The sequence below is a fragment of the Suricata suricatta genome, chromosome 3 (assembly GCF_006229205.1).
Source record: "Suricata suricatta isolate VVHF042 chromosome 3, meerkat_22Aug2017_6uvM2_HiC, whole genome shotgun sequence".
Taxonomy (NCBI): Eukaryota; Metazoa; Chordata; class Mammalia; order Carnivora; family Herpestidae; genus Suricata; species Suricata suricatta.
Genome location: NC_043702.1, coordinates 102,792,891 through 102,807,687, shown reverse-complemented (window position 1 = coordinate 102,807,687; position 14,797 = coordinate 102,792,891). Strand labels below are relative to the sequence as shown.

Here is a 14,797-nt window from a genome sequence, read left to right as displayed (position 1 = left end):
CTCTCAAAATAAATAAACTTAATAAGCAATAATAATAAACACAGCCAGAAAAAAAAACAAAAATAACAAATCAAAACAAAACAAAACACAGCCAAACTTCTGCACCTCCACATCTTCCACCACATCCCACCCCACCCCCAAGTGGCAAGTTCTTCTAGACAAAAACTTTGCACTTGTCCTTAAATCCAGTTCAGTTGGTCCACATATTAAAAATGAAACACAAAACTCAGAACCCACCTACTTTCAAACCTCTGCCCCTCAAGAAATAATTAATCAAGCAAAGCCTTCTACCACAGTACCCCTCCTGTTACAGTCAGTGTCTGGTAAATCAAGAAAAACGTACCATTTACTCACTAAACTAAACACAATCCCTTATTAAACAATTAACCAAAACACAATTGTATGTAATACAATTATACAGACTACAATTACACAAAAGTAATGATGCAGTATAGATGGCAATGACTTTCATGTAATCGAAAATAATGAGAGCGTCCTTGATTAGAAATTAAGGTATCATAAGCGATCCCCATTGATGTATGCTCCCTCTGTTGAACTATGCTTTGCAAAAGGCTGTGCTGGCTGATGAAGTTGGATGCTTCTCCCTCGCCGTTAATAAAGACTGTAGGGGGGCAACCATTCCGTGTAGCAGTTTTTATTCTGAGGTCTCTAAACGCATCCATTCTAATGGAGCACACATTTTATTACCCACTTTTCCAGCTGGTCAAATAGAAAAAAAAATGAATCAGAAGAGCCAGGCAGTCTGTGTGATTTGTTGAGGATCCCATGTGTAGCGGTATTAACAGAGAAACATGCACATCAAGTTCCATCGAATTATATTGGTCATTCCGAGCACCCGAGGACTGCAGAGCTGATGGCTGTGCTGCTCCGGAGATGCACCTGCTACTTGTCATCACTGCTCCCATGGATGGGGGGCAGTTACCTTCCGGCTCCAGGCAGGTTCTCTGTCAATCCAACCACCTCACTTTTTCCTGCGTACTCTTTCTCAACCGACTGAGCCACCGAGGCGCCCTATTTGTGTACTCTTTCTAGTAAGCAAATCTGATACCTTGCTTCTCGATTGTCACCTGGCACGTGGGGCCATGTTCCACAGACACACAAATTCCTAACGGCCCCAGTTTCTAGCCATGTAAACACCATGACCTACCACAGTGACCTTCCATACCCACTGAGCTATATTTTATTGACTCTAAGGCACTATTCCTTGTAACACATACCCTTATTTTATATGCCACTAAGAAAGAAACGTTGCCAACTGAACGATGATGGGCCATTGATTATAAAACGTTTCCCAATATTACAGATTTTACAATGGAAAATAGGTGCTTGGAACTGATAAAATACTTGTAAGCCATGATCTCTCCTATTTTTCTGCCATTTCTCATGCTATACCCAGAGAATCCATCCTACACCAGCACCTCTCACTACTCCTCAGCCAAGTCTGCTGGTCCTTGAAAAGTTAGCATAGCACCACAGCATGTGGGTGGCTCAGTCCGCTGAGTGGCAGACTTTGGCTCGGGTCATGATCTCATGGTTCGTGAGTTTGAGACTCACATCAGGCTCGCTGCTATCAGCACAGAGCGTGCTTTGGATCCTCTGTCCATGCCCCCTCCTCGCCACCACCCCTCCCCTGCTTGCCCTCTTTCTCTTAAAAATAAATAAACATTAAGAAAAAAAAAGATCTAGCTGAGGACTTAACCTCATTCTCCCTGAGGCGAGGCTGACATATATCCCACAAATAAGGGTGCACTGCTTGGGCACTTACTGCATTTTATCATAATGGTGAATTTATTCCCTGACGGACATGAGCAGAGACCCTGTCTCATCAACACACAGGCAAGCACTTAACACCTATTACTCACCCATTTGATAAATGGTATATTGACGAAGATGGCTATAATTACAAGAATGAAGGAGGTAAGTGCTAGAGCTAAAACATGGAGAGCACGCTAAGCCTGGCTGAAAATTCACAGTTAGTCCTCTTTAATGTTCAGAAGTGTGTGTTTGAATCTAGAAAGTTTAAATATAAGAGGAGTCAGAGCCCAGAAGAAACAAAGAAAGAAAGTGAATTTGTGCCAGGTCTGTGAGTCACAGAGTATTAAGTGCTGATTCTCCCATCTGGGACCTGGTCTTTTCTGAGCCAAAGAGACAGCGGTTTAAGGGTGACAGCACCACAGGTCAGCCACCCCAGATGTCACCATACCACCGGACTGCACAGACCTCGGTTCTAGACCCCGAGTGCCTGATGCTCATCTGCCCCTGTGGGAGAGGAGGCTCCCTGCTCTAAAGAATAAAACGGTTTAAGACAGAAGTCATCCCTCCCTCCTTTTTGCTTTACTCTTAACTTCAAAGTAATCAAATGTTGTTTATGCATAAAATTTTAATCCTGTCACAAATTTGTATTTTGATTTAATTTGCATATCCCATTTACTGCAAGTCAACATGAAGAGAGACTCAACTAATTTAAACCATTTTTCTCTGGGCCTGAAATCCTTTCAGAAATATTTTCCATTAGGCGACTCAATTATGTCTAATGTGGCTAATGTCAGTGGATTAGAATTTTGCTTAAAGAGACTCATATTTAGAACAGTGAGAATGGGAAGGGGGTAGGAGAACAGAGGAGAAGAGACAATAATTACCTGTCTTTGATGCTACACAGATCAATGTGTAAATCACTAAAATTCCCCAGGGAACCTTGCTGAACTGAAATGAGGTCCTTGGGCTGGTTATCAATAAAGATGAGCCTCATGCAGCCTTGGAAAGCCTTAATGGGATTTAAACATTGGGAACCGGTGAGATTGTCGGGGCACCCTGTGGGACAGAGAGAAAAAATGAAGAAGAATACTGAAATGATCAGTCATTGCTTTGGCGACCTATTGATGGAGGACCCGGAGGTCTAATTGTTTTGGGGGCTTTTTCATTCACAGCAGTGCACGCGCTTTCGTTGTAAATCCTAGCACTCTCAAAGAAGGGACAAAATTGGTACAGAACGGGGCATACTCAATTGCTGTACAGAACAGAAAGCAAAATGCATTAAAGGGAACACCGATACTACACCATTTATCTCATTCCTATTTCTTTCCTCCTGTCGGTAAGCTATCCACCATCAGTTGCATGGTGTACTTCACTCATCCCAAGAGGCAACATCTTATAACTGCTTGGGAATTTTGGTTCTGTCTCAAAACACGTTCTAAATGCACAATTCACTTGTGAATTAAACCTTCAAAGGAAACTGTTCTTTGGGTAAGGATGGTGGCAGAGTAATTGATTAATTGTTAGCATTAACAGGCTTAGTTCCTGAGAAAGGTACCCACAGGAACAGAAGTGGAATTTTGAAGCGGTGTGCAAACCAAATCCAGGAGCCAAAGTAGCTCTGAGTTTAAGTGCACATAGTTACAGGGCTGTAATAGCACACTGAAAGGTTGATACCATACCTTTTTAAAGGGTGTTCCTTAAACAAACAAACAAACAAACGACATTACACTGATTTAGCAGAGCTTGCAGCCCGCACCTATCTAGTTCTCATGAAGACAGGTACAGAGCCACGTAGGCATGTGAGTGCCTGTGCTCTTTATAAACTCCATCCCGATGGTTTGAATAGGTTCAGAGCATATGCAAGCTTGAAGACATGGCAATAACCCATAAATAATTGGGAATTATTTCAGCTATTTCTAATAGACAGTCACCGCTGGGTTGCTGCCCAGCAGCTGTTTAACAGCTCACAGGCATGCTATAAAATGAAGAGAGATTCCTCCAAGTTCTAATTGAAGCTGTAGAGAGAATTTATGTAAGTTGACTATTATTACTCAAACTCATTTTTCACTGCCCTTAAGTTTACAGGCTACGTGTGGGGCGCTGGCTTAAATACTGTTCAAATCATAGATGAATCTTGTCTTCTAAACCCAGTGCCCCCTGTATTGGAGGGAGCTAGACATTTTGCTATTGAGGCATTTCCAATGCAGTGATCATCGAACATCATTTTCCTCAGGAACACATACGAGACTGCCTTTCTCTCTTTGTTGATGAAACACTGCACACAATGCAAAACTTATGCGGTCTGTGAAATCTATCACAGGGTCCCCAAGACACTTCTTCTGCAGCCTCTATGCTACATTTGCTAGCATCCCTTTGCTGTGCCAACCTAGGGGGTTACGGAGAATACAGACCTGGGGGTGAGTCCTGGTTCTGATGGTTACACAAGTTCTTCCATTTCACCAAACACCAGCCTTACTGTCTGTGAAATGGGGCTTACATCGCCTACCTCACAAAACTACCGCATGAATTAAATGAGGTAAGACACATACGACACTTAGAGTGAATGCAGTCGCTCCTTTCCTCGAGGAACCTGTTGTCCTTGCCTACATGGAGATTTATAGCGAAGGACAGAGGGTTTGGGTGCGGCCTTAAAAAATCAAAACACCATATTGCTCTACTTTGATTCCCTTCCAGGATACCCTGTTGGGTGTAATGTATCTAGGCAAAACCCTTTTTGTATTTCAAAGCTTAACTACATGTCAGTGACATGAGAGAAGTGATTTGAAAATTCTGTTTGAGAGACTGCACTTTATAATTTTACCCAAATGCTTCCCTTCAGTTTCCTAATGGACAACGAATTAGCAACCAGAGAACAGCCCAGCCCATGCCCATATTTACAAAAGTTGAAGCCGTCTGTCCATTCCTTGCCTGTTGAAAGCACATAACCCTGACCTTACTGAATTTCTCCAGCAAGCTGGCTTTGTGTCTCCATGTCCTAGATAAAGAAGTTCAGGGACCATCAGTGTCTTCCTCAAGGTCAGATAGCTGTGGACATTACTCTCTAGAGACTGTGTCTACAATACAAACAAATAACTGAAGAGTTAGATATGAATATTTTTAATGAAAGAAATAACTTGAAAAAACTAAATAAAAATGGGCACGCATCTATCAAAAGGCAGTGAATTCCTTCTCATGCATTTCTCACCCTCTCCAGTATGTCTTCATCATTGGCAAGGTTCCTAGGATTCACCTAGAAATAGGGAGACCTAGATCTGTACTGCCTGCTCTGTGTGGGGCTACAAGTTCACAGGACTTCTAGGCCTTCCCATTTGTAGAGCCCCACTCCACGCTCACGGCCTCCAGGGACACCGGGAAGGAATGAACAGACAGGAGACACAGACGGCAAAGCGGCAGAGGAACAGCTACACAGTTGAACATCCTGGCTGTGCCTTCCCTGCCTTCCCATCTGGATTTTTCCTTTCGCAGGTACTGCTGACTGTCGGTACACATTCTCCAAGTTTTCAGCTGACTTTCTGCTTCCGCATGTGATCACCGAACTTGGCATGGCTACAGAAATCTCCTTTGGACATGTTACATAACAGCAGCTCTTAGAGCTAAAGATTTTGTTTCTTTTTTTTTTTTTTTTTTCTCCCTCTGTGCTGACCCAGATAGTTTGTATCTGCTCAGCTGTCAGACAGTTTGCTTCTCATTAGTTTGTGCTTGGGACTGGGTACCTTCCTGCGTGCATGCGTGCATGTGTGTGTGTGTGTGTGTGTGTGTGTGTGTGTGTGTGTGTGTGTGTGTGTGAATAGTCTAATTGACCAAAAAAAAACCCCCAAAAAACCCATTAGGGCAAAATAAGTGTCCATTGCATTCTCCCTCCCTCCTTTGTTTTCAAAAGCTGGGGAATTTACCTCCAAAGTAGTAGCTATTTCCAGAATAAATCTGCACGCGAGTGGTGTCCTGGGCCGGAGATGCTGCCGCGTTATCCAGAGTAAGAGTGATGCGGTCCCTTCTGGCGTTGATGCCGACTGAATGCCACAAGCCATCATTCAAGTTGCTGCCTGCAAAAGAAACAGGAAAGGCGGGCGTAGCGGTGAATGACTGGGGAGGTCTGGAGAGAGCGGGGCTCACCATCCTCACCTGCTGGGCTCCATGCTTTGCGTGTTCTTGGCAGCCCCCCACCCCAGGTCTCCTGTAGCTTGAACCAACCCCTCAGGAACCCCCACATCTTTCCTCTTCTGTTTACCACCTCACGTCTATTTTTTTTTCCAAAGTGGCTGAACAATGTCTGATACATTTGTTTTTAAAACAAAAGGGCAACTTACAAATTTGTCGGTATATTACAACTAAAGTTGCAGCCAAATAAATGGACTTCTTGAAATGCAAAGTAAAAGGTAGAAAGAAAAAACTCTGTAATGCCCATCGTGGGGCGCCTGGGTGGCTCATTTGGTTAAACATCCGTCACTTGATTTCTGCCCGTGTCAATCACGGTTTGTGAGTTTGAGCCCTATCACCAGCATAGAGACTGCTTAGAATCTTCTCTCTCTCCCTCTGCCCTTCCTTTGTTTCTCAAAATACATAAACTTTTTAAAAAATGTCCATGGTGATTTTTTTCTCCGGGTGGTGGGATTATAGGCAATTTGTTTACTCACATTTTCCCACAAATGCCTTATATTTCATTTTTGGGTAAAAAATGAACTATATTTAAGGGTGCCTGGGTGTCTCAGTGGGTTCAGTGTCTGACTTTTGATTTCAGCTCAGGTCATGCCTCAGGTATCATGAGTTTGAGCCTTCTGTTGGGCTCTGTGCTGGCAGCACCGAGCCTGCTTAGAATCGTCTCTCTCCCTCCCTCTCTGCTCTTTCCCTGCTTGCACATTCTCCCTTTCTCAAAATAAATAAATAAACTTAAAAATTTTTTAATTAAAAAATAAACTATTTTTAGGGGTGCCTGGGCGGCTCAGTCTGTTAAGCATCAGGTTTCAGCTCAGGTCATGATCTCACAGTTTGTGGGTTCCAGCCCCACGTCAGGCTCTGTGCCGACAGCTTGGAACCTGGAGCCTGCTTCAGATTGTGTGTCCCCTCTCTCTCTCTCTGCCTCTCCCCTACTCATGCTCTGTTTCTCTCTGTCTCAATAATAAATAAACATAAAAAATTTAATAAAAATATTTTTAAAGGCAAAAGTAGATGAGGAAACCCAGATTCTAATGATGTGCCAGGCAAAGGCAGTCTCCCGCTGGAAAGAAGTATCACACTAGTTCAACCACAACATTTTTCCTTAACTAATGAGGTGACACTGGCTGTAACTACCTTCCCGGAAGTCTGGCTTTATCATCTGCAAGGATCATAATCTCTACTCTGTGTCCTTATTGAAAGGATCCATTGAGATCAGGCAGGTAAGTTCCTAGGACAGTTGTAGGCATCCTGGATGTTTATTAAAAGGTAATTCCTCTCAGGGGTGCCTGGGTGGCTCAGTAGGTTGAATGTCCAGCTCTCAGTTTCAGCTCAGTTCATGATCCCAGTGTCATGGGATCAAGCCCTGTGTTGGGCTCAGTGCTGAGTGAGGAGCCTGCTTAAGATTCTCTCTCTCTCCCTCTGCCCCTCCCCCATTTGTGTCCTCATTCTCTGTCTCTCCCTCTCTAAGTGATAAAGATAATAATCATTCTTTAAAAAAGGTAATTCCTCTCTTGTTCTTTTGTGTCGGATGTCTTTGGTGCATACTAACCGGCCAGCGTACTGTACTGAGAAAACTGTACTGGGAATTAGTCACAAAGATTGGAACAATCTCTTTCTAAAGAATTTATCAGCTATTAAGATTGTTGGTGCAAAAGTACTTGCTAAAGGAAACACGGTTTTATTCACCAGTCTGGTCACAAAGATATGTCTGTGACAAAAGCACACATTGATGCGTCTTCACTCAATGGACGTTTATTGTGTCTTGCTTGCTATGTACTGAGTTGCTTTCCTCCTCTTCTTGCCCCAGTTTTCTCCCCTGCAAAGTGGAGAAAATGACCTCTAGGGTGTTGGGACAGTTATACAGAAGTTGACACAGCAGTGCATGTAGACTAGTGCATGTCATGTCATAAGAAGACAATGATGTTAGCTAAAACAAGTGGACAGAAAGGCAACTACAAAATGGTCCCTGGCATGTGGAGGTATGGGGAGTAACAACACATGGTGTCTCTAGGCTACCATTAAATGGAAGAGGCGCGCAGTGAGGATTTCAATGCTGTCTTGTGCGGGCGTCTGGGAAGCTCAGTCAGCAAAGCCTCCAACCGTAGCTCAGGTTATGATCTCATGGCTCCTGAGTTCAAGCCCTGCATCAGGCTCTCTGCTGTCAGTGAGGAGCCCACTTCAGATCTTCTGTCTCCCTTTCTCTCTGCCCCTCTCCCACTTACACATGCTCTCTCTCAAAAATAAAAATTAAAAAAAAAAGAATACTGTCCTTTGAGTTCAGGGTAGTGGGAAAAAAAAACAAGCAATGAACAACACATGCAATTTTGCATGGAGTGAAATATGGAAGAGAGAAGAAAGCGAGCCTAACTAATGGCATAGGAGGATCCCTAAAGGGCTTCACAGCAGGGATGGGTGACAGTTTAGGGAAGTTCTGGAAAATGCAAAGAGTTCTCTACTCAGAGAGCAAGAGTCCAGGAGTCAAAAAGCGTGTACAAAAGAGCAAAGATTTGCAATGAGACGCTAGAGAGAACAGCAGAAAACCCAGTGAGAGAGGATCCACTCACCCAGGGACCTGGCAGGCCAACCTAAAGAATGGGTTTCCACAATTGCCTTGGATAAATGATTCTGGAAAATGCTTTATTCAAGCCAATTCCATCAAACCCTTTGGGGACTGGACCTGAGGCATCTACATTTTTTTAAAAAAGTGTTTATTTATTTATTTATTTATTTATTTATTTATTTATTTTGAGACACAGAGAGAGTTGGTGGGGGTAGACGGGCACAGAGAGAGAGTGAGAGAGAGAGCAAGAAAAAGAATCCTAAGCCAGCTCTGCACTGACAGCACAGAGCTCAACGTGGGGCTTGATCTCATGAACCGTGAGAGATCATGATCCGAGCTGAAATCAAGAGTAGGATGCTCAACTGACTGAGCCACCCAGGTGCCCCTGCATCTGCATTTTTAACAGCTCCCTGGATGATTTTAATGTGCCTCCAGGAATGGAAATCATGGTGGCTTTAGAACAATGGGAGACCATGATGGGTCTTTAGCATAGTAATTACATAGTTGCAGGTACACTATCCAAAGTCAGGGTGGGAGGAGTCAAGGCAGGAAGCAGAATGGATGGGGCCCCCACTGCTTGCAAGAGCCCCAGGAGACAGGATGACCAGGGTCTTAGCTAAAGGAGCAGCAGTGGCAATGGAGAGCAAGGGACTGTGGAGGAAGAGCTATTTCGGGAAGTGAAAGAGCTCAGACTTGGTGGCCTCACTGAGCAGTCCCTACGAAACCAGCTGGGAAGCAAGCACTGATGAGCAGGGGTGCCCAGCACAGCACAGGCTGGGAGCCCAGCTGCATTGCACCCAGGCAGCTGGGCCCCATCTGCTCACCACAGGCCAGATGCAAGGCACTCCCCTGCGCCCCCCCACCCCCCCACCCTGCATTGTCAGCTGCCTCCTGGCAGTCCTCGCTGCAGCCCTGAACATCTGCTTGGGGTGAACGAGGAAGGGGGGAGCTGCTCAACCTGGCGGCCTTGCTTCCTCCCAAAAGCCAGAGTTTAGGTCCTAACCAAGGGGACTCGACTAATGAGGTAGAGGTTCTGTCAGATGTTTCCCGGTGATGAACATTTGACTTCTGGCAGGGGCATTGGGGGGCATAGCCAGCTGTAGGTCTTTACTTCTTTTTATTCTCATTTGCATCCTGATTTAAATATATTTGCATAACACAGGAGACTGCATCTGCAGACAGACTATAGGCTGCTTGCGCTGGAAGAGGAGTCAGTAACTAATCCAACTTGGAGGATGTAAAAAGCCCTGAAGGGCCCAGCACCCTTCTAAGCACCAGAGCTCCAGTAAGGAAGAAGAGAACAGAGGCCTCGGGGAGTGTCCCGCCCAATCAGAAGTACCTCATCCTGTCATTTTACAGCAACTGGCCTGAGACCAGAGGTCTGACCCTTGGGAGAGGCAGGGCCAGAGCACTGGCCTTGGTGTTCCGATGCCCCATCCCCTGCCTTTCCCACATCACTGTCCATGTCACTCCTTACCACTATCACTTAATGAGGGTTTACATAGCTGTTTGTCTACTTTTTTCCTTTCTTTCTTTCTTTCTTTCTTTCTTTCTTTCTTTTCTCCCCCTTTTTGGTCTGCTTTTCCTTTTGGTTTGATCCTTTTGATCTTTTCATCCATGGTCCCGAGTCCCTGTAGGGGGGGCCTGTGTGAAATCGTCACTCCTCAGAGGAAAATTATGAGGACAGTGGTTCCAGAGGCTGACCACACAAAAGGTAGCACGTAGGGAGCTGCTGAAAAGTCAGGTCCCTGGACCCACACTGGGTTAATGACGGCAGGCTTCAGAATGGCCCCAGGCCATGGAAGTTTAAAGATCCCCGGAGAGCTGGTTGTGCAGCCCGGGGTAGGAAACTAGAGCACTTGAGGCTTCAGAAGAGGAAGCAGAAAGGACGCTTGGAAAACAAGGCTGGTTTTAATGGAGCTGAGCTGGGAACAGATTCCAAGGCAAGTGAAGTGACATCTTCCCTTCTAAAAATCTGCTTTCAGCTTGGGCCCTCCTTCCCACTTCATTCTGTTAATGGCTATATATATAATATATATTTTTATAACCAAATAACACCCATAGAAGTTCTTCAAGGTTTTGTTTTTAAGAATTCTTTTTTAAAGGTACAGGCTTAAATGCTATTAATCATTCACAAATTAGGGAAAACCAATTCTATCAGAGGGCTTTCCTCCCAAAACTTCCATGAGATGAAAAGTTCTGAAAGAAGAAAAGTTTTCAGAGGAAGAGAATCGGAAAGCACTCCCTTCAAGGTCAGGAACACCGCGATGGGGGAAAGCCCCTGGATATGGAACAGGTAATTAGGTAATCCTGATAATTCATAGGATTTAGGAGCCCAGGCTAAAATGTGGGATTTGGGTTCTGGAAAGACTGTTGGCTGATGACAAACAAATTTTCTGACTTTTAAGGTGATGTCACATAACATTTGCCACCTCCCAGACAGGCAACAAATACAAATTCGTATATGCAGTTACTGTAGAAAGAAGGAAATAGGCGATTTCATGTCGTTGGTGGCAACATAAGTTTGTACATTCTTCCTGAAAGGCAAAATACCAAAAGGCATCAAAAAAAAAAAAAAGAAAAGAAAGAAAGAAAGAAAAGTCCTATAATTAGCATATCTCAATCCCATAATTTTTCTGGAGAATTAATAGTTAAATAGCAAAAGAGCTACAGCCAAGATTTAAGCTGAAGAGAGTTCATCAGGCCATCATTTCTAAGAGGAAAAACTCACAACTCCCAATATTTCCAACAATAGCAGGGTAGTTAAATCAAATATGGTATAGTTAGTAATATGGAATATAATGTAATCACCAAAAATTATAATGTCCAGGAAGGCAAGGGATATCTAGGTAAGTGGAAGACTCAGGCTAAATAGTACATGTGGTTATGGCTTGCATGTTGTTAAACATGACTACAGAGAGAAAATGCTGGAATGACATGGAATGGTTAGTGGTGTTGTTTGTTTTCTTATAGAGAGTACTAGAATTTTCAGTTTCTAAAAACAAAATGTCCAACATTTTTGATATTTTTTTAAGACTAACCAACTGTTTACATTGAGAAAGACTAGGAAATATTTTCATCTTTTTCTACTTTTGGCTCCTTGCTCCCAGGTCCCAGAATTCAGCCGAAGCCATTCATATGAAAGCCCCTTTACAGAGAGGGTTAAAGAGCCTGCTCTGGGCCTGCTCATCACAACTGAACTTATGAATGAGCTTTTGAAATAAAGGCCAATTGTAAAAACAACTAATAATGCCCATCGACAGTACCAAATATAGGTGATGTGCTGGGCATTTTAAATGTATAATTCCTAACTCTCACAATGGTCCAGGAGGCGCAGTTTGATGGTCCTCAGGCTAAAGATGCTATAAAGAAAAGTCAGAGAGGTTGCCCAGGGTCACATGGCTATTAGAGATGGAGCCAGAATAGAAGAAGTGATTCCAGGGGAGCCAGGATGAGCTCCTGCTCCCCACCCCTCCTAAGCCAGTCCTGCCCACCCTGCTACAGGAACTGATGGCCAATTACTTCTGCAAAGTTCTCTTCTGCCTGTGAATTCAACTTTGCTTTTCTTTACTTTTATTTTCAGAACAGCTTGATTGAGATGAAATTCACACACCATACCATTCATTCATTTAAAATACACAATTCAAGGGGCACCTGGGTGGCTCAGTCCGTTCACCGTCCGACTCCTGATTTCAGCTCAGGTCATGATGTCAGTCAGGGTTTGTGAGATCAAGCCCCGCTTTGGGCTCCGTGCTGAATAGTTAGGAGTCTGCTTGGGATTCCCTTTCTCCCTCTCTCTCTGCTCTTCCACCTCCCCCCACCCTCCCCAAAATAAGCATTTTTATGTTTAAATAATGTTTAAATAAACATTTAAAAATAAAAAAATAAAATGCACAAGTCAACGTTTTTTTCAGTATATTCTGTCAGCCAACCATCACAATTAATTTTAAAACATTCATAGGCCCCAAGAGAACTGCTGTAACGTAGAGCTATCTACCATCTCCCCAGTCTCCTCATCCCCTCACCCCCTGTCCTAGTTAACGACTACTCTGCTTCCTGTCTGAATTGATTTCCCTGCCCTGGGCATTTCCAATCCATGAAATCATGCATCAGGTTCCCTTTTGTGACTGGCTCTTTTCATCTAACACATTCTCAAGGTTCATCCTTTCTCTCAGGATATTTTGATAGCTGAATTATATACTCTATATATGGCTATATTGCATTCTATTTTTCCATTCACCAGTTGATGGACATCTGGGTTGTTTTCATTTGGGGGCTATTATAAATAAAGTTTCTCTGAACTCTTATGCAAATTTCTGGATAGACCTAAGTTTTCAATTCTCACAGGTGTGTATCCTGGAGTATGACTCCTGGGTCCGTGGCCCACCTTTGGAGGAAGCACCAGAGCATCTCCAAAGTGGCTGCACCAGTTCATCTCCTCACGTGGAAACTTCCATTTTGACAATGCTGAGTTCAAACGTTGGTCCTAGCTTTTGGTGGATCTTCTAGCTTCTAAGAATTCAAAAATAACTCAACGTCTGTTTCTTAGCAGGTCTACTTAGATCTGACGTGGGATTCTAGCTAACTGCCATTATTTTGATTTTTTTTGGCCAGATAAGTAATATTACTGATTATTTAATGAACCTTTTTTAAAATACTTTTTGTAATGAGAACTTCACAGCCACTGATAGTTCGCAACTGGTGGAAATGGGCCTCAGAGCAGTTCAGCAGTATTCTGAACGGTCTAAACTGTTTTTTTTAGAGGAGTAAGGTTTTCGTGGAAGAGAAGTTCCTCAACACTGGTCAGCCCTGGATGATTTGGACTGGATAATTCTTCGTTGGGGGTAGAGGGGTCTGTACTATGCCCCTTATGTAGGATGTTGAGCAGCACCCCTGACTCACCAAATGCCAGTAACAGCCCCCCTACTCCCAGTACCGCGAATATCTCCAGATATTGACAAAAGTCCCTTGGGTGGATTTGGGTGGATGGGAGGCTGGAGTGGAAGGGTGGGGAATCTCCTCTGGTTGAGAATGGCATGTTAACTAATTTTTCAGAGAGCCCTGCTGCTCTCTCTCACTCCGCAACCTTTCTTTCTGAATTTCTCTTGTCCTCAAATACCTAATAGATATTTGCATTTAGATGTCGTCTCATTTCACTGTCTCTCCTGATGGTCTGAACACAGAACCTTTGAAGCATCATGCCTGTCTCAGGACCTCTAAGCATCAGCTGATATAGTAACAGGCCAACATGCAGAGATCAGCCCAGGCCAGAGCTGCAGCCCTGAAGACTCTATTTCCAACCCTGGAAATAACTTGTCACAGATTTCCTTGATGCCTCTATTCACCTGTTACCCCTTCCTCAAAGCCCTGCCACTTATAATTTCTAGGAATTTAGACAGATTTCTTAATCTCTCTAAACCTGCTTCCTCATCTGTAAAATAGACAGAATTACCTGGCTTGACTTGTAAGTTTCTAGGCTTTATCTTCTCCAGAAAACCCAGTTCAGCTGATTTTTCCACACCCTGCCATATCCACTGTTACATAATGGTTCAAAGGTAGTTTCAATTTTTGTGAGAACAAAGTAGGGAATACATAAATAATTGAATAAAGCAATCTAAAAATGTCAATCACATCGTAGAAGAGCATATTACAATCATTAGTACCATTATGCTATGATTTAGATCCTGAGTTCTGTTTTTCCTGGATACCCTTTACCCATCAATTATCAAATTTTATTAATCCTTCCCTACACAGTAGAATGAATTCACATTTTTCTTCCAATTCCTTCTCCAGCCATTATTCTATCCTTTATCACAATAGCTGAGTTTTTGTGAGGGCCGCCCTCTTGCCCCAGTCTGACTTCTTCCTGACGCTGGACAGCCCGCTAGATCGAACTGTGTAAAGAGCACACCACAGCACGTCCCTCCAGTGAGTCACGGAGCCCAGAGAATGAATATCAAACTGCTTAGCTTGACAATCAAATTTCCACCTGTCCTCTCAATCCCATTTCCCAATATCCCTACACAAACTCCCTACTTTAGCTAGGCTAGTGCCTTCATTATGCTCCAAGTGAATCCACTTACCTAACTGGCGCCTCCACTCCCAGCTATCAGTAACCACGCCCATCTCCCTACCTTCCAATTCCCAGTATCTGTCTTAGAGCTTCTTCTCCTCAACCATAAGAACAAAAAAACATCCTTTTTTTTTCTACTTCCTCTCATAGTCACTGAGCACAATGCAGAGCACATTACAGGTGCCAAATGATTGAGTGAATACATTAATAAA

General features: G+C 43.6%; 1 protein-coding gene across 2 annotated transcripts in view; it reads right to left on the bottom strand.

The window, feature by feature from the left end:
• CNTNAP5 (contactin associated protein like 5) overlaps positions 1 to 14,797 on the bottom strand; it is a 789,622-nt gene that overhangs the window by 337,400 nt on the left and 437,425 nt on the right. For both annotated transcript variants that reach the window (XM_029934734.1, XM_029934735.1), the window contains 2 exons: positions 5,691 to 5,840; positions 2,661 to 2,832 (listed from right to left, as the gene is read on the bottom strand). In XM_029934734.1, coding sequence (XP_029790594.1) covers positions 2,661 to 2,832; positions 5,691 to 5,840 — 322 coding nt within the window. The remainder of the gene's footprint in view (positions 1 to 2,660; positions 2,833 to 5,690; positions 5,841 to 14,797) is intronic.